This window comes from Neolamprologus brichardi, chromosome 18, assembly GCF_056152115.1.
Source record: "Neolamprologus brichardi isolate AB-2024 chromosome 18, ASM5615211v1, whole genome shotgun sequence".
Lineage (NCBI taxonomy): Eukaryota > Metazoa > Chordata > Actinopteri > Cichliformes > Cichlidae > Neolamprologus > Neolamprologus brichardi.
Window position 1 is genome coordinate 13583241 of NC_142121.1, and position 20651 is coordinate 13603891.

A 20651-nucleotide genomic window follows, 5' to 3' on the forward strand; every position below is an offset into this window, starting at 1 on the left:
GGTTTTTATTAAATGAATAATATTTAATGTCATGTTTTGTACCTATTTATAAGACTTGTTGAAGACCAGATGAACTAAAAGAAATTGCACTTTCTTTTTCATTTAACTGTACATGTACTTGTATATAAATGTTTTTCTTGATGTGTTTTTTTTGCTTTTAAAACTTTTTTTTTAATCCCTCTCAGGAGTTCTTTGATCATGCAAAGAAGCTGTGGGACGACGAAGGAGTGAAAGCATGCTTTGAGAGGTCCAATGAATACCAGCTCATCGACTGTGCACAATAGTGAGTTCAAACTTTCATAATACATTTTACGGAGTTGACTTCATGAGCACATGCTTTTATGTACTTGGTGGTTTGTGCTGCTATAAATGGGAAGGATAAAGGACCTGGTTTGTTTTTCATCCTGCAAATTATAATCTCTGCTTCATCTACCCCCTTGGTTTTTTGGGCTGTTTTTTTTTTCTCCCCCTGTCGCCTTTCAGGTGAAAGCTCTGCAGTGTCTGTTGGTGTCATGTCGTATATGAATGTGGCTAAGATATGTTTACTCTGGGTGTGGCAAATTGAGCAAGAGCTGTAGCTGTCCATTGGAAAATTTTAGCATATCTCTCCTCATATCAGTGTGTTTGGCTTTTCTCCATGGCAATATGCAAAGCCTGGTCTGACCTGTATTAAGATGCTCCAGTGTTAAATTTATTGAAGCTGTTCTATTGAAAACTGTAATTAGGTAATGATGGTGTAATCTTGCAGTTCGGGGGTGTCAAACTCAGTTTAGCTCATAAACCACATAAAGTTAAATTTGGTCTTGGCTAGACGGCTGTTTCCTGCAATCTATAACTGATTAAATGCCTTTAAATCAGTTCTTTCTTTTTGGTGTAAAGTAGCTTAGCTGAAACTTTCTGAGAGTCTTCTGTTTTCATTGCTATCGTTGTCGTTATTGTGGTGGTGGTTGTTGTTATTGTTGCAAAACTGATGTACAGCCTGAGATGTGCAGTTTTGAGAAAAATAATTGTAAAGAAATACTTATGTAGAAAATCAAAGAAACCTGTCAGTGGGCTTTGGCTTAACTGTGCTCTAAGAAACATATTAGTTGGCAGCTCTTTCACATAATTAAAAAAGGTGAGAATTTCTCTTAATTTGTGGAAAAAACAAAGTAAAAAAAACAAACAGGAATTTTGTTATTGAATGGAATAATAACAGTAAAAAATGCCTAATTTTTTTTCATTCCTTGATTTTGTATGGCTGGCTATCTATAATGTCAATGATGTAGACATGAAAGGAACAGTTTGGGCTCTCATGAAGTGATCCTCCAAATACTGTCCAGCATATAGGTCTTGTTTAATAGCAACTTTTACAATTTGCCAGTCCATTAGATGGGCCAGATTAGTCCCTTTGTTAGGCCACTATCCCTGCTCTAGTTAAAGCTAGAGCAGGGGGGGGAAAAAAAAAAAGCTAGTATTTTTCAACTGTTTAAGTAAGGCAAACATCTACGTTCGGATTGGTTCACTAAATAACAGTGTAAAGTGTAGCAGCTACGATCTTAGTCCAGCTGAACTGTAGATGTAGTAAGTACTGATACTGCAGTGTGCAGGGTGCTGAAACTGCTGTCACTTTGAGGAGAGTCCCGGATTGTTTTTACGGCTCCTAAAGCACTTTGGGCCACCATAGGGAGCTGGTTGTACACTAGGAAGGGCCCCTCTGTTCCCTGTAAAAGGAAGTTTGGATATGCAAAAGGATTCACTGATTACAGTGCTCTCTTTCTGCTTCCCCTCTGACTCACCTCTGGAGTCACATGTAAATATGAGGATATGTACATGCTGTGGGCTCAGGAGTCCCCTCCCATCCCAAAGGTTGGCTCCCTTTATCTCTGAGGGTTCGATCAAAGCGAGGTCATTACAGTAAACTAAAGTAAAACTGCAAACTAAATCTAGGTGTGGTAAAACATTGCCAGTTAACTGACACCCCCCCCAAAAACAAACAAACAAACAAACAAACAAACAAACAAATAACAAAAAAAACTAAACTTGGGGAAAAAAATAAATAAATAGATAAATGAACTTACAAAGTGAATTAATATAAAATGTAGAGGAAGTGTTCTTAGGATGTCTTTACAGTGGTGTGGTAATGTCACATCTATTACAATTTTCCTAAATACCTGTCCCTTAAAATATATATTCATAATTGAAAAGATTAAAACTAACAAAAACTGGAAGAAGCAAGCCCACTCTGGAAACTAACTGAAGCCAAACTGAATTCAAAGCTAAAACACATTAGAAGATACAAAACTAATAACTCTAGGTCACAAGCAGGCTACATCAGTGACTGGTGTGTTCATATGTTTGGAGTGTAGAGAGAGTTTTTAATTTTCCCCTAAATATCTTCTGTTCCTCGAACATTAATGTAACTTTTGTTGTTGTTCCCCTGCCTGTGAGGAGCGTCCATAGAAAGAAGAGAAAAAGTCAGGTGATGGTTAGAGAGTCACATGAATCTGTAAGGTGGAGCTGTTACAGTCCACACGGCCTGTGTTTGTCTTTGCTGCTCTGAGTCAGTCTGCGTGTTGTAGGGCAGCGCAAAAAAGAAAGAAAGAAAAAAGAGCATGTTGTGTTTATTTTAGTCCGTATCCCAGTGCCATGGTGACATCATTTAATATCGTGGTCCCATAAACATTTCAGATCTTTGTTACTTCCTCGTCACAAATGCTGCAAATGCTTCTGAATGTTGAAACCTCCAGGAATATTGTCATAACTGAAACCACTGAGGCTTGCAGCTAGCCCGAGCGCTGATAATACAGCTGTCCTGTGACATGAGCAAACATTAACACAGTAAAATGAAGACAATGAAAAGCATACAGTGTTTCAGTGCTTCATGTGTGACTTCTCTGTTGTGTGTATTGATTTTGAACTTGGTTGCTATGCCTTTTTCTGTCCTACATCTACTGTTTTGAATTGGGGGGGGGGAATACTGCCAAATGATTGAAGTCAGATTTTTTTTCCCTCTCTATTTTCATCCTCCTCCTCCACAAAAATATCATTCATTCTTTCTGCTCTCCTCTGCCTGTCATTTTATCCTCCTATCTCTGCCTCTCTGCTCCTGTTTGGGCAGTTATACAATAATGTTTGGTCAAGGAATCATCATTGGGGCGCCCCTCTAGCACGTGCCCCATGTACCGAAGGCTGCAGCAGCATGGGTTTGAGTACGCCCCAGGCCAATTTGCTGTTATATTCCCCATCTCTCGCCCCTGCTTTACTGTTTGTTTTGTCTATCACAAAATAAAATCTTTAGAATAAACATTACCTTATTTGTTAAACTTAAAGCTTTGTGACTTTTCATCTCAGAATGTTTTTTCTTTGAAAGATAAAGTTGTGTAATAATCTAACTGTGGTGCTGTAAATTTATTTGACATAAACAGAAATATTAAATCTTGAAAATAAAACGAATGGTCTAACCATTTTGATAACTGCTAGGCTTTTTGCACCATGTTCCTAAATCTTGCTTTTCAGCAGAAACCTCACGGTATCCCTGTGTTGCCTGAGCCGTGTGTTTTGATTGAAGGCTGGAAATTGTCAGACTCCACAGCCTCTCGCTTACTTCCTCTCGGTTCTAACCTCTGTATGAACTCTCATAGATACTCTGTCCTACATGGCAACAGACATGTCTGTGTAAAGGTCCACACATATACACATGCACACCTATTGTTGTTATGACCACGAACTGTTCTGAGTAACCATCCTGGAAGTTGTGGCAGACTGCTTCAGCTGCCAACTGGGTTAAAAGAAAGGGAGCATAGGTCCTTCTGTTGGAGACTGGGTGTATTAAATCAAATGTTTGTGTTTTGATATCAGTATTTATTTATTTTTTTGTGAATGTCTCTTGTTGTTTAGGCTTTGCTTTTGAAAGGTCCCATAATCTACCACTTTATTGTGGTAGATTATGGGACATTATTGTTAGCCTCATATTTTCCCACTATAGATATCTGAACTTTGAGGGTAGCTTTGAATTGAACTGGAATGGCTACTGGCTCCGCCCCTAGGAAGAGGAATAAGTGACAAAGAAATAGCCAATTTAATTAGTGCAGCGCATTATACAGAGCTGAGACACTTTGGTTTATGTGTAAATACAGTTTCATTCTCAGAACAGGGTTAGATTTTTGCCAGACTGCATCGAGATCACGAAATCCGGATTTCAGCGGTGTAGAGCAGCGGCCTGGTAAATGGCTTGCCTCTGTTCGCTCTGTGGTCAAAATATTGGTGGAAATATTGACTCTGATGGCTGCATTAAAGTCAATATTTCACCTTGTTTTGTTGATTGACACTAGGAAAAGAAAACTATGTGAGAAGAGATTTAATGTGATTTTTGGCTGTGTTAAAATGCAGTGTAGAGTAGAAGTGACACAAACAGATGTAATGGATCAACAGAAACGGAGCGAATTTAGCTGCACTGAAGCACATACACTGGTATGAACACAGAGTGACACACATGCACTCAGTATATAAAGAAAGCTATTTTTTCTTGCTCCCTTGTAACAAGTGGTTGATAGATATGAGAGTTATATGCTGGACGCCCTTCCTGATCAAACCACAAAGTTTCCACAGTTCATGAGGCATACATGGTATCAACCAAAGCTAACAATCATGCTAGCTTCATTAGCCCTGCTCGAATACAACAGGGTTGTCCTGGTGTATCTGATTTCTCTGTGCTGGTGTTGTTCCTGCATCATCGTGTTGTTGTGATGTCATAAGTTTGGAATATGCTGGAAAAGGAAAAAAAGCTCTCTCCTGGAACAGATGGTAACCATTTAAAGTATTTACTTTATTAATCAATTCAATATAACAGGTATATATTCAGGTTAACTTTGCTGTTAGTTAAATTTGGGTTATTTATGTTGTTGTTTTTAACAGTATTAGCTAACTTCTCAGGTAACGCTAACTGAATTCTCAGATAATGTAATTGGTTGGTTGCAGTGTTGATCCTGGACCAACATTGTGTGTTCGCCACAGGGATATCAGGTCATGCGGGTTGTCCTACGATTGTGGGGACATTGCCGTTTAAAGTAATTCACTTGAGTTTTCAGTTCCTCAGATGGCGGGAGAATCTAAACTTGTTTGGTTATTTGCAGGTTTTTCTGCTCATGGTTATTACCTCTGATGTTAGCAGTATACTAAGATTCTCCCTGGAAAACGTCAGCACAAGTTGTATTACAAGCTTGTAACACTCACATAGTATAAAACCGCATTGTCATGACTTTTATTTCAGTTTTATTTCATATCTTACTCTCTTTTTATTTATATTTAAACACCATGCTGATTAGTGGGGCTGTGCTGGTGACTCCTTGATCTTGATAGCAATTAGTTTTGCTAATCAGTCACTATGCAGGTTTAGCAAAAAGAAAATAACCTGTATGTAGCTCGCTCTTTGCGCTTTGTGGTTTTGCAACAATGCCACCAGAACACATTTTGGTTAGATTTAGCTAGATGTCATATTTAGATTTTACAAGGGCGGATTATATACCTCTTCTGTTCCATCTGTGTTGTCCTTCACAGACCTTGCACCACTGGCAGATATATTTTTTCCAGCCAGCCTAACGCTGGATGGCCCATCGGACAGAGGCACAGGAAATAAGTACGGGCCGATGGCAGGCGCTTGTTATGCCAAAGAGCATGTCCATATCGATGTTTTTGGAATCCTGTCACCCATCGATCTGGCCTCTGCATTGCACATTTATACGTTTTAAGAGCACAGATATGTGTCTGCCAGCTGATTGATTATAAGCTATTTTCAGCTGCGGCAGGCTGGTTCCATCGCAATGCCTTGGATGTGTCAACGGCAAAATCAAACACTTTTTCACACGCAGATCTGAACTCCCAGGCCTGCTGCTGTGGTGAATGTTCCCACAGCAAATATGACACAAAACATGGCACAAATAATATGTTGAGATTCATCATCATACCAGTGCTAGATGCTGTTTAGGCTGGTATGAAACTCTCGTGTTAGTGTGCTTGATGATGGCTGGGATGTTGGGCTGCAGCAGCCAAACAGGATTGGGCCAGAGGAGAGCTGCACTGGATGGTGGTGGTACTGAGTAAATTGGCTGTGAACAAGTTGGGGCTTATTCCTGCAATGAGGATGAAGCCTGAGATGCCTTAGAGGTTTTTTTTTATTTTTATTTTTTTATTTTAAATGTACCACAAACTCAGAGCAGCCAACCATGTACTTCCTCTGGTGACTTTGTCTCAACAGGAACACAATAATTTAATGCTAAGATTTGTGTGTTTATTATAGTTCACAAATTGAGTTGGGTTTTTGTAATGTCTTATTGTTTCATAGTTTTGTGTTTTGTTTTGTTTTTTTCTTTCTCTGTTTTCATTTCAGGTTTTTTTTTTTTTATTAGTCTGTCTATTTTTTTTAGTCTTTTAAATGATCATAATATATTTTTTAGGGGCACAATTTAAGAGATTTAGCATATGGATTATGAAACAAACAACAGGCAAATGTTCTTTGATCAAATGAAAAGGAATCTGAATCTTTTTTTAGATGGTTTAACAGCAACAAAAGATATAGTTCATAAAGAGGTGGTTTGATATAGGTATAGTTAAGATTTTATGCTTTTTTTTTTTTTTTTTTTGCTATTTCCAAATTTTAAAATAATACATAGACACTCACCTTTATATTTGTAAACATATGTAAGCATAGTGCATGTTAGTTATTCTGTAAATGGAAAATGATGGAGTCACCTTTTGATAATACACCCTGACTTTGTACCACAGTCTGTGATACTTATATATTTATATATATATATATACCAGCTTGTTTTTAAGGTCATTAGTGTTTCTTAAACTGAAACAGAGTTAAGTTGTTATTCATCAAGTCAAAAGTACCAAAACAGGAAACAAAAATCCAAATTAGTTGCTAATATAATTGCTAATTAGTTATTATTAATTATGTGAAAATGCCTGCTTTGACTAAGAATTTTTTAATTTTTTTAAATTTAAGCAAGTTTCAGAACTCAGCTTCAGGTTCTTAGGTTTAAAAGTGGGATTTTTGTTGTGACTGACATGTGGTGCATGTTTAATCAGGTTAGGATGTTGTGCTGTGAAAATGGCCACAGCAGAGGCACACCTGGGATGGGACAGGTATCCAACTGTCCTGCAGAGTCCCGGAGATCGGGCTTGACTGTGGGTGGATAAGTCTAAGGCTTGATCTTGCTCTTGGACTAGGCTGGGGCTGAGGTTGGGGCTGGGGTTTAGTGCTGGTCACGGGACTCTGCCACCAGCCTGGGGGCCACTGACACAGTCATCTGGGGCTGTAAAGTGCTAAGAATGGTTGGCATTGTCAGCCAGCCCCAGCCCCTGAAGGCCCTACAGAAACAGAGGGGCTAGGCTTCACAAACAGTGGCTCTCCTCAATAAGGAGCCTCTTCTGTTCATGGAAGAGCCAGAGAGAGCGATATTTATACACTGGCTGCATGTCACTGCTGCTTTTTTGTGTCACCAATAAGTTGCTTGAATTCTTAATGTTTTAGTTGATCTGATGTACCGCCTATAATGATGAGTCTGAATGACTCTACTTGTGTTTGTTTCAGTGTAAGAACTTTTATTCTGATCAGTTGTTTTTATCACATAAGAAATATTTGTCCCCCTGGAAGCTGTTAAACCTTCGCGGACTCTGTTGATTTGTATGGATTGCTGCTTGCATAAGTTATATTCGGGTTACTTTCACAGTTTAAATTTATGCATCATCTAAGTAGTATGACACTGACACTATGAAGATTTTCTTTCACACGGGATGAAAGCTACGTTACTGGTCTGTCACCACAGTCCATGAGGTTTGTGAGTCTGTTACCATGATGGCTGTAAGAACATGTCATGCTAAAGATGCAGCGGTATTTTCTACTGCTGGTCATATGGATTGATGTCAGCCTATCATCAAAAGCTACAAGTGTTGGTTTATCTGTGCTGTTGCATCAATTTTGACTTGTATTTTACTTGTAATGTCTGAATTTCTGGCTGAGATGAGTGTTTCTAAAACCTTTTTGCTGATCCAGATACATGTTCCAGGCTTTATTTGTTTTGTGTGTTTTATATTTTCTTCTTTTTTTTTTTCTAGAGGAATCATCTTTACAAACAATGTAGTAGACTTGTTTTGAAGTTTTTAAGCTTTTCTTTGCACAATCCCACTGATGATGGGTTGGCCATTGCCAATATTAGTCTGATATATTATTGGAGCTCTTCTTTTGACTTGGCTCCAGGAGTTTTGGGCGTTATTAACCTGTCCCGTCATTCAGCGGAGTGGTTTGGGACCTTTGTCAGTGCTGATGACAAACCTAGATAAGCTGGCTGTGTGAGGATTTACAGAACTTCCAGAAACACCAACAGTCTAAAGACTTAAAATCCACATAGTTATGATTACTTTAACAACAGCCAATGAGAGAAGCAAGTCTGAAAGAAATGACAGAAATGAAAGTTTGAAACGGCAGCCTTGAAACAACACGCTACTACAACTGTCAGTTGGGCTGTTGAGAAGAGGATTTGTGATATGTGCCAACAACACAACTTCACATACACCGCTAGTCCTGGATTAGCAGTGTTGTTAGGCAGTGGTAAATATTTTTGCCTTCGAGGCTAACGTCAGCTAACGTACTGCTGCTGACAAATATTACTGAGTTAACCTCCACCATCCACATTTGTTTCAATTCAGCTTTCTGCCTTTATTCTCACTGCACAGTGTGGCTAAAGTGCAAGAAACTGGATGCATCACAGTTTAAAGTTTTGCTGCCTTTGTGTTTTCAAACTCGTAGCATGTGCATGTTTCAGATTTGAGACAACTGTAAACTTCTTGTGTGCATGATTCACACCGATATTAATATTTGGTGGGATTTTAAAACCCATGTACTTGGAGTCAGACAGAAATATGAAAATTTTTAAACATATGATGTTTGTTTAAACATCAACTGACTTTAATTTCAAGTACAGTATCAGGCCAGAATTCGACAGAGTTGAATCCCAACGGCACAGTAGTTTTTATTTTGATGGAAAAATAGAGAAGCATTTGTTGACAGGTAGGAAGTGGACTGGAGGAAGAAATGAATGAGGAAGAGGAACATTTTGGTAGCGTTATGGTGTGAGTTTTTTCTTTTCTTTCTATTTCCCAGCTCTAAAGTTGTAAACAACCAAACAAATGTTCCTCATTATGTTAGATTCAACCACCAAACAGGCCATAGAAACAGCACACCTTGTTGTTCGGGTAAGAACATTTAAAGGCATTAAAAAAATTAAGGCTTTATCTTTTTTTTTTTTCTTCCTTTTTGTAATTTTAGAACTTTTTTTCCCTTCTTTTTTTTTTTAAGGCACAAATGCTTGGTAAACAAATTTTAAATGGTTTCAAACAAATTAAAACTCTTCTAGCTCTGTTTTTCATTTACATTATCGCTACATTACTAATTAAAAAAATTAAATACTTTGTACGTAAAATGAGTCATGTAAGACCATAATCCAGATTAACAAAAACCTTTGTGTCGCTTGTTAAAATCAGATGACCCTCCTGTCAGCTGACTGAGGAATAATCAAAGGACGCACTATGGAACTGTGCGTGTTTGTGTTTGGCTGTATCTGTGAGTTATTTGAGGGAAAGGAACGAGTGGTTTTGCACTGAAATGTAGGATCAGATCTGCTGGAACCTCGGTGGGACACCATCTACACAAACCACTGTCCTTAAGGTTGTTAGAGCCCCCTGTGGGACCGAGCCGTTCTCTCTCTTTTCAGTCGTCTCTTGAGGCCAGAAAGCGATAGCAGAGAGGATGTTGCGGAGCACATGAGAACACATGCCAAGCCTTTTCCCTGAGAGAGAGTGTGTGTATGTGTGTCTGTGTGTTAACCGCTTTTTGAAGATGTTTAAGTGATGCCCTATGTGTGCCTGAGATTTTAGTTTTCCTCTAACTTAATTGTTTTGTCTATTCGTTGAGTTATAGATTCAAACAGCCAGCCTGGGTGGACATTTGAAAGCGGTTAAGAAAGCCTAAAGCTGCCCAGCGTTGCATGCTACATGCCACAAGATTGGCTACACTGCCAATGTGTTTTTATTTTTGTTTCTAGAGACCAGAGGCTCTGACAGCTTCTTTTAGCCTGAGGAGAATCACATTAGAAACACCACTCATTTCCATAGCACCTGATATACATTCTGGCTAAAGTGTCTAACATGTAAATCTGTGTCGTAATGTACAGTATGAAAAAAGTAAATCATCACTATGGTGGTTTTAAGCTCAGTGTAAGCAGTGCTGCAGAGGACGATGAGAACTTATGCTCCACTTAAAGATTTGGGGGGTGGGGAGGCTATAAATAGATTTTTTATTTTTGGGTTAAAATGCACGTCCAGCAGAGAGACAGAGCGAGCCTCGTGAATGGTGGATATCTGTGAGTCTGTTACTGTGTGCGCCGACCACACACATACACAAATACCTTTCTCTCTCTCTCACACTCTCTCTCTCACACACACACACACACACGCACACACACACCCCCTGCTGTTGACCAGGAGTGTAAAGGCATAGTCTGCTGGAGGACAGCAGTGGCGCTGCAGGTTCCCTGCTCAGAGATTGTGGAATGGTTGTCCATAGATCCCATCCCCTCCCTCCCTCTCTCCTCCCCCTTTTTACTCCTCCTCTCTCCCCCTCGCTCTCTATCGCTCTCTCTTTACTGAGACTCCCCCTCCTCTCTCTCCCCCTATGTCGCTCCCTTTTCTCCCCCCACCCCCCTTAGAGCTTATGTAAACTAGCTGTGGAGCCAGGGCAAGCTGAGGCTATTTTTAGCAGCAGCACTGCAGAGCAGAAACTGGCTAGGGTCACGTGTGCGAAGCCGAATCAAAGGGAGTATCCCGGCAATGCGCTGTAAACAAAGGGAAGGTCAGTAGCAGAAGGTGAGACACAAAACGCCTCTGTGTTGGTTTTGTGTGTTTCTGTATATGTGTGTGTGTGCGTGCGTGTGAGAGGGAGAATATACACTTCCTGACTATACTTTCTCTTAATGCCCTGACATAAAACAAATCATTGTAAGTGTATGAATGCACTCATATGCTTCCCTGCTTTCTCTGTCTCCCCCTGCCCCACACACACGCACACACCCACACAGCTCAACCATTTCTTTCACTGCTGAGACAGACAGAGGGGAAGCTGAATGGATCAAAGTGAGGTTTGACACGCGAGGATACATTTTGCTGCCTAATCATGACCAGGCCTCCTCATCGGCTCCACACTCTCTCCCAGGCCTAGCAGAGTGAGCTACACACAGACTCTGAGCCATGCAGAATCTACAAGGGAGCACATGACCGTGTGTGTTTAGCATGTTTTGTCACACACGGGGATTTCAAACCCTCAGAGCACCGCTTCAAGGTTGGCCTCAATGCGTTCAGTAGCATGCAGGCCCAGTTATCAGCGAGTCCAGAGGATAGTTGTGTCCAGCCACACCCAGGCAAAAGGTCTCCCTCCACCTCAGCCACTAGTCAAACAAGCCTCACCTTTCACCTCCTGTGGAACGTGGTCAGAATGGGACACAATGCTATTAATAGAAACCTTTTTATATAGAGATTTTTTTTTGGTGTCACAGCGGTTTGTTGACAGTTTGAGCTGTAGGGTGTTTTGTCAGGCTGAGCTAAAAGAGGTAGCTTGGAGGCTAACTTAAGTAAACACTTGGTTGGGTGATTTATTGTTGCAGGCATTTGTAACCTGAGATTTTACAGCTTTATTATACTGAAAGTAACCACGTAGACATGGCTATCCCCCCCTCCACCCCCCCACCCGAGTCTAAGAGGGTCACGAAAAGAGAATATGCTACACCAGCGAACATCCGGTTCTTCCTCTTCTTCTTTTCCTGTTGTGGTTTTTCAGTGACTGATACTCTCCACTAAAGCAATATTTATTCAGAAATGTAATTCTTCTGCTGATGTGCTTTCACAGCTGCTACAGGTTACAGATGTACTTACATGTGCATGTTATGAAATAGTCTCCGTGTGTGAATACTGGAATATAATGCCCATACAAAGTAATCAGTTGATTTACATTTCCTTGTTTCATTTTCTCAGTCGTGTGGGTTTTAAGATTCGACTATATATATTTCAGTTTTTGGGTGTATTATTAAATGTTAGACATTACTAAAAAATGTTACATTTAAACTTGGTTTAATATTTTCTACTTTACACCTGTATTTGTTATAAAAATGCATCTGGTGCCATTTTACCAGACATGATACATTCACAGAAGATTACTACTAGTAGTTGTAGTGCTGCTGCTTCTGCTGCTGTTGCTGTGACTGAAATGGATGTAGGATTTGTTGACAGAGCTGCAGTTGAGATGTTTTTTTTAAGAACCATTTCAGATATATTGGTGTCACTGATTTTTATGACTGGTGTTTACTTTCAAATTCACAACTTTGATTAGATAGACATATTTCAAATATGTTGGCCTAATGAAAAGCAAAGGAGACTTATTGTGCTCTCATCTCATAGAAGCCAAGGTGTGCCCAGTGTTTTGTTTTTTTCTAGGTAGAAAGTTCTGTCTGCCTTGTGGCAGGTATTCACTAAACCATAAAGTCCTTTATATATTATAAAATATCCAAAATCAATCTTTTAGGCATTCTTTATTTAGCCCGATACAATTTTATTAAATAGTACATTGAGTAAGGTTTTTTTCCCCCCTACTACAATAATCTGTGATACCTGTTTGAGTCCTCTGACCCTATTTTGCACTTGTTAACTGGGAAAATAATGGCACGATGCACTCATCCCACTAATCACAAACACATCAAATCACGTCTCTTCCATTTCCCCTGATCTGCTTGCATCACAGGAATGTGAGGGAACTAATTTGTACGAGGGATGTTCCTGGTGACTATTTTACTAGTCAAAGAACATTAACCAAAATTAAGAAAGTAATCCACAAAAAGATAAAAGTTGAGGGCAGGCTAAACTTTGTCCGCACAATATTTGAGAGTTGTGTGAAACTGCTGAATCACATTTTATTCAGTATTCACTTCAGTCGTTTTCATTGCTGCTGAAATGTGGGGTTAATTGTGGCAAGCTTGGCACACACAGGTGATGCCAGATTGGTTTTAGAGTGTGGCTAACGCTAGCAGTGCTGGCAGCAGTAGACTTTCTTACCTTGCATGTTGATGTCCACACATCTGTTGGGTTTTATGGAAGTTTTTCTCTGACACAGTCCAGAGACATACTAGATTAAAAAAAACCATTGTAATAATAAAAAACTGCAGAACTGAGCTGGGTTTTGTGGTTCTCTATGCGAGACAGAGGGAGTACTAATGAAATAATGAAATATGAGCTTGTTTTACATGCTAGCATTTCAGCTGCCAACTAGCAAAGGCAGAAACTATTAACCATTCAGGTGAATGATTTAATCTAAAACAATATCTGGACTATCCTGCTGCGTTTTAAGGTGGTTTGAATTTTTTGATTGTGTGAGATGTGTTTATCCCTGTGTATAGCTTAAATAAGGCTGCCTCAGTTTCACCAGTGGTTTGCATTTACCACTTGGTCGTAAAGCATCATTTTCATTTTGATGTGTGTCACCTGGGCCACACCTGTTTCAGTTATTCTTGTGGTTTAATGCCCTGTTGTTGTTGTATGTTTTTGTTTTTGTATTTTAAACTTTGCCACAACCAACACTTTGTCTCTGAAGTTCTGCCTGACTTGGTGTGTTCTTTGCATGCATCACACAACATTTTACGTAGCTCCCATTCACTTAAAATGTGGCTGTTGATTTTGGTTGAATGGTTCAAGAAGTTACTTAATACTTTTATCTTGACCTTGATAGAAAATATTAGGAGATCAAGGAAAGAATTAATAAGGACATGGGAAGAGAGAGCTGTGGTGTGCAGGGAGTCCAACTGCACTCAAAAAGCTTCTTTAATAATGTGGTGGTTGATGCCATTGACATGGTTCTGCAGTATGGTGGTGTACCTCTGAAGATGGACTACAAAAAGTGAATATTTTAAGTTTCAAAGTCCTTCCACTTTGTTTTGTCCACTTTTTTAAAAATTTAAATCTACGGCCTGCACACAGCGCAAAATCCTGATAACCACATTTTATTGCTGCAGTATAATATCCATCATTCACAAAACACATCAGCAGGTTATGACATGAAATGGAAAACACACTGTTAACATTTACATGATCTGTGTCTCTTGTCAGCTATGTTGATCGTTTGTTTCTAATGACGGTTGCGAAGTGGGTTGCTATGAATTATGGGATAGCATTATCTTCTTTCCTTTCATAAAGGATGCTCCAGTGTATCCTCTCCTAAAGCGGGAAATAAATGAAGCATTGAAGGACCTTCCCTGAGTATCTAGAGAATTCGATCCAGCTCTTATTAAGGCTGCCACGCAGATACTTCCTGGTCACTTCACTCTGTAAGCAGATTTGACCATTCATCCAGAACTTGTGGTTGTATTTTACTCGTGAGCATGAGAAGGTGGATTTGGAAAATAATCTAAGCCGTGAGCTTGCGGTGGCCTCCCACCAAACATACAGATGCAGTATACAGTGACACAAATACAGTAATAGGAAGCCAGCGCAGGCCACGGTTCTGCTGTGTGTTGATGTATGAGCGCGTCTGGGAATGGAAGGATACAAGTGCAGCCTGGCTTAGGAAGAGAGGGAGAGAGAGGAGTGGTATGGACTGTCTGGGGTTGCCATGGGAACCCAGCTGCTAAAACCAGGCAGGGTCAGTGTGGAAGAGAGGCTGCATGCAGCGCGAAAGAAGGGATGCCACCCGGAGGCCTGTTTGCAAACTACACAAACATCATACGCACTGAAGTTCAGGCTGAATTCATCTTTAAATAGTAAGAAAGGAAAAAGGATATTAGCTCTGTTTATTGCAGAGTTTTCTTTCATCCTCTGTCATTATGGATTATTTCCTATCACCAGGTTGTTCAGGCCTGTAGAGCTTAGTTCAGGCTTATGCAATCTGCACTGATACTGTAGACGCCCCTGTCTAATATTAGTCATTGGTTATTGACTTTTGATTAGGGGAAAAGAGGAAAAGCTCATTTTCACTGGGTCACTGGTTGACTTCCAAGCGGAACAACTAATTTGACATAGAGGTTGCTGTTGTTTACAGGCAAGAGATTTGAAACCTGCTCGATAATGTTGATTTAGACTATTTTTACTAGGTTTTCTATTTCTGGCACAGACTCATTCAGTAGCTTACTGACAGCGCATCGATGTCGGGCTTCAATATTATTTAGAGAAACCCATAAGTCAATGGCACAGTGAGAACTGTATTTGGGAGCTCCACATGGGACACAGTTCACTCCCAATGTTCCCACTGTAGCTCAAATTCAGAGGCTGAGACTATTTTAAACAGAGGTAATGTAATGGTCCACACAGACACTAAGCAGAGACAAAAGGGCATTACAGGCTATTTTACATTTTTATACAACACCTTTCAAAACCATGACTTGATGCCGGCCTGGAAGGCGAAATGGAGGCCTTGAGATAAAGCAGGCTCTTTTGTTTACACAAGATTTGGTTTGACTTTCAGGAGTGTCTCCGTTCTTGCTCCTATATTTAGGAAGTACCCACTGAGCCGTTGATGGATTTGTCTAGTTTCAGATCCATCTCCCAAACTGCACAGTGTTCCTGTTTGGATGGATGAGCTGAACCCCGGGCTTGGATCTTTCCAGCAGGTGACCGGGATCCTGCACAGCTCCACCTTCGCTGTGTCCCACCGCACGTGGCCCTGCGTGCTGTACCAGCTCAATACATCGGACAGGCCGTGTTATGTGATGAGCTGTGCAGCGCTGCCAGTTTTGTTAGGATACTGGGCGTGTTTTGTAAGAGAAGACAGATGAAGCGTGGAGTGGAAGTTCTTCTTTAAGTTTACAGTTGGTGTGTAGATACTAGTTTAGGTTAGACTTTTTGAAATGAGTACAAGTACAGCTGAAAACATTAGTCTGCTGATATAAATATAATCAACTCTTTGGTCATTTTTTAAAAAGAAATCTGCATTACTAAAGTGTTTTCAGCAACAATAACACAATACGCTGCTTTTTTTAAAATGAAATTTTTGTAAATTCATGGCATTATGTTTTTGCAAAAAGTCTGTTGCGTTATTTGACACAAGTTTATGCATTTTCCTGTTATTTCTAACCATTTCATAAACATGGCTATTATGCTAAAGTAAATTCTGGTGGTTTTCCTTTGGCTCTGGAAAAAAGCTCTTCAGGGGGCACACCAAAAATTCCTCAAAGCAGGAAAAACCCCAGCACTGCTAGCTTGAGAAAAAGTAGACACCTGAATCTGTTATCTTTGGCTGTTGGAAATTGGAATCATCTTCTGACATTTTATAGCCTGAGTTGTTAACAGAAGTGGGAAAGTCCTCAGAGAAAGTGGTAATCCATTTAAACACAGTTAAAGTGGGAAATACTGAACTGTGAAAAGAGGTTTGAATATTTGATTTTAAAGCAGTAAATGCAAAGACAGTTTGTACTTTGCATGCAAATTGTTGTTTTCAAAGGGCTTAATTACCCATAATGCTCTTGGAAATCAATGCAATGAAAAAAGATGCTGACGACTCATGTTAAGGGCCAAGTTTTGCCTAGTTTTAATGTATGAAAGCATGTGTTTTTTTTGTTGTTGTTGTTGTTGTTGTTGTTGCTCAAAACAGACTAAATTGTACGTGGTGACCACAACTAGTCTGCATATAATTCAATTTGTGTTCTCTTACTTAACTGTAAAATTCACAGACTTCTGTTATTTTCAGCCACTTTCTAAGCAACAAACGTATTGAAGCTTGATCAAATTAAGCCCAGCTTAAGAAAAACTGCCTTTCACATTTATTCAGAAAAATATTTGGGGACTTGGATCTATACAACTTGTACACAATACAAAACTGAATTAAATGCACATTACAGATAAAAATACGCACAGTTCAAACAGAAAACATTTAAATGGAGGGTTACCAGTTAGAAACAGTGCAGTGGGTCTGTTGTGTCCAGCAGTGTGTTTTCAGGCGCTGTCACCAGCCAGTTGGAGACTAAAGTGAGAGTCCATTATACTGGCCCGAGCGCTCAAAATATGGAAACTATTGATCGGATCCTCTGAACTGCTAATTAAAGATGGTCCGCTATTTGTAAAAAGTCAACCCAATTATCAAATGAGCACATGAGTCTGGGTTGCTGTGGGTCGGTATGAAGGTTTCCAGTGTGTTGGAGGGGATTTTTTTTCCCCAGTATTTATTCCTGTGTCTTTTGATGTCTTCAATTTTGTTTTGCTTTGGACATGTGCTTTTTTTTTCATGCACATAATTAGATTTTAGCACAAATTTAAAAGTGATCTGTTCTATTTTGGTCGTCTCCTCCAGATATCTGGTTTATTTTGGTTGTTTCCTTGTTGTGCCTGTTGCAAGGCAAACGTGTACCCGAAGAAGGTGCTGTGGAGCTGGGTTGCCAGTGACCCTGAGCTCCTGGTGGAAACATACCCACCATGAAAATCTTCCCCCTGCACCCTTTTCTGCTCAGTGGGCAGCAACATGTTGCCCGGGGCACTTTGCATTAACTGTCCCTCAACATATCGGAGTGCTTGAGTGAAGCTCAGCCTGCGTATGTGCAATAATGCTTGTGTATGTGTTTCATGGAAAGACTAGGCAAATGGCACAGAAGAACTAGAGGGGGTGCAGTGCTAAGTGAAATGAACGGCTTAGCCATTTAGCGCCATAAAGGGGCTTTTTTTAACCTGAAGATAGCACTGTGAACGCTCATCTCAAGCAGGGACGTGTGACGATGTTGTTTGTGCCGTGGTTTAAGTCGAGTTTTGGGAATTGTTACATCCTCGCTTTAGAAAGTAAACAAAAACGGTAAAGAAGACTAAAAATTGTTACGATGCCTCTCATTGGTGGGGTCTGACTATATTGAGCTTGCTGTGTAGTATATTTCTTATGTCAATCCATACGATTCTGCCCACAACAAAGTTTATACATAGCACACAGGCTGGCCCACAGCACCAGCCCAACACAAAAAGAATAAGAGGGGGACTGTTAGAGAGCAGATTGTTGGTATTTTTTCTTTTTAACTTTAAATATATATACAGAGAACAAACTGTCATGAAACAGTAAAAAGCCTTCTTTATAAGAGCGCTACTGTGCCAGGCTAAAAACAAATGAGAAATTACATCTCATTTAATGTGGTTTGATGGTTGTGAACAAATTTTAAAGTCATAAAACTAATTCATAAATACCAAGCATAGTTTTCTGTGTATATATTGTACACATGCTAAAAACAAAGTGGCAAAATGGCGGCCTGCTATCCCTCCAAAGCCACAAATATGACAAAACGACCACATCACACAAAGATCTCCGACGCCAGCGTTGAGCAGTTCTCGGAGGAAACTGAAGAAACGGAGCACAAACCACAGATTTCTCTGGATCTTAAACCCGTCTATTTGTAGCTCTCAACCAGAACAGCTGTAGTCACTGTAAACTGCACTGAAACCTTTTGATAAGGCATTATCTGGTCGGCCACTTGATGATCAATGTTATCTTTTTCGGCCTTTTTTCCTGGATCCAGTACTCTTGTTTTTTTCTCTTTCTTTTTCTTTTTCTAGCCTCTTGCTTGGTACAGAGACTATATTTGGATCTCCAGTGCTCTACCAATAGTACTTCTGTCACATGGCAGTCACAAAGCACTCAGTAATTATAACCTAGCTGGGTTTCTGCAAGGAAGGCTGACTAAAAATACTCTCACATTGTTGCAGCGATGGGGCAAAAAAGCTGGAGAATTTTAAAAGGCTTTGCCTGTATTTTTGCGTGTCTGTGTGTGACACTTTAACATATACTGCGCCGTCTCAAATAACAGTGCAGTGCAGTGGGGTTTACTGGTTGTGTTTCTCGTCTCCAGAGAAGCGCTAATTGGTAAATAATATAATTAATTGTGTAATATGATGGGTGTGCTTCATGTTGTATGACTTCAGAGCCAGGACAAAAAGTAAACGCTGTGCTCTAAACCACAGATTCGTGTTTTCTCTCTCTCTGCGCTTATTTTACTTTTATTTATCCGTCACATCTTTTAGTGTTTATCTAAAATCATGTTTTGTCTGTTATTGTACTCAAAGTGAACTTGATTATTTTCTTGATCACTAACCTGCCGTTATTTTGGTAATTGAGTATTTCTGAATGTGTGAATTGGATAATTTATAGTTGACAGGTGAAAGTGTTTAAAATATTGAATAAATGATAAGTGATAGGTACTTACAGACTTATGGAAAACATGAGTATTCTGGTTTCAGATGATAAAGCATGTTTGAATGATGCTTTTGAAGGAGCTTAAAATGTAAGAAATATTGAAGAGGAATTGATGAGAGCCTTTAAATTCACAATTCACAACTTGTAACATTAATCACAGTTAAAAAATAAAGCAAAAAAACCTCGATGCAAGTCAGCTTCATACTTTTTATCAGCTAGTTTGAATATTTTGAGATTATTATTTTTTTTTTTTTATCACAAATCTTTGTTACATCATCTCAGGTTCTAGGACTTTGATCCATCACATATTCTGACATTTCATAGAGGAAACAATTAATGCAGCAGACTAACCACTAAGAAAAGTGTGAGTCTGAGACCTGATCTCATGAAATGTTCACGCTGAATTGGCTTCCTACCTGATGAAACATTTTCAGAAGCCCACATTGTTTACAGAGTCTGGTTGGGGTTTTTTGTGTGTGTTTTGCTGCCCATTTGTCTGTAATTGCCTATGTGCATCATTGACCTCTATACTCATCAGAAATAACTTAAAATTAAATTCTCATTGCTACGACCCCAGCTCCCCAGGGGAAGGGAAACATTAACAACCACTTGAAAATGGGTTTGGGGAAAATTATCATCTTTTACTGAGTTGAAGTCTACAGAAATAATATAGCTAAGCGGAAAATAAAAATAGGACGGCTAAAGGCAGCAAGAGCTGCTAAAAATAATCATAACCAAAAGAGACTCTTACCTTAGGTTATTTTCAGCTTCCTGCCTAAACCATATAACAAAATAAACAAAAGCACTAGTCTTACTTGTCTTCACAAACTCTTCAAACTGAACACAAGATGATGTGGATTTTATTGTTTACTTGTTTTTTTTTCCTTTCCTGGGAAACGCTGGCCAGTTTTGTTTATTCAGGACTCAAACCACTAACATTATACACATAATAGAATTATAGACAAAGAGATGGTAGATGCAGGGAGACACGTAACCATACAAGATGTAGTGTAAGATAGAAAATCCCACACGGATTGTGACGTTTCGTTACAAAGCAAACCACGTCCATAAACGTCTCCGGTGTATGTGTCAGGTCTGTAAAGATGATTTTCAGGCTGAATTGAATGTCTAAAACGTGTATTCGCGTTAACCTTCAAAGGTCAGGTTGTAAATCAAAGACATTAAAGAATTGTGGGAATTTTACATGCTGGATTAGAGTGTTGATCCAATGGAGAGGAAGGGTAGTAAAATAATAAAAGGACAATTTTTAGATTACAACTCAGGCTATGGTAATGTGTCCTGAGCACTTCATCTGTTACTTACTTAAATATTGCATAATTAAAACGGCACGAAAAGAAATTACATTACATACATGTATTTTGGACGTCAAATGCGATGTATAACCGGCTGATTTTGG

At 39.4% G+C, this 20651-nt stretch overlaps 1 protein-coding gene across 2 annotated transcripts in view; it reads left to right on the top strand.

Moving 5' to 3' along the window:
• The window catches only part of LOC102782250 (guanine nucleotide binding protein (G protein), alpha activating activity polypeptide, olfactory type), a 52623-nt gene that overhangs the window by 23227 nt on the left and 8745 nt on the right, over positions 1 to 20651 (top strand). For both annotated transcript variants that reach the window (XM_006792304.3, XM_006792305.3), the window contains exon 5: positions 186 to 283. In XM_006792304.3, coding sequence (XP_006792367.1) covers positions 186 to 283 — 98 coding nt within the window. The remainder of the gene's footprint in view (positions 1 to 185; positions 284 to 20651) is intronic.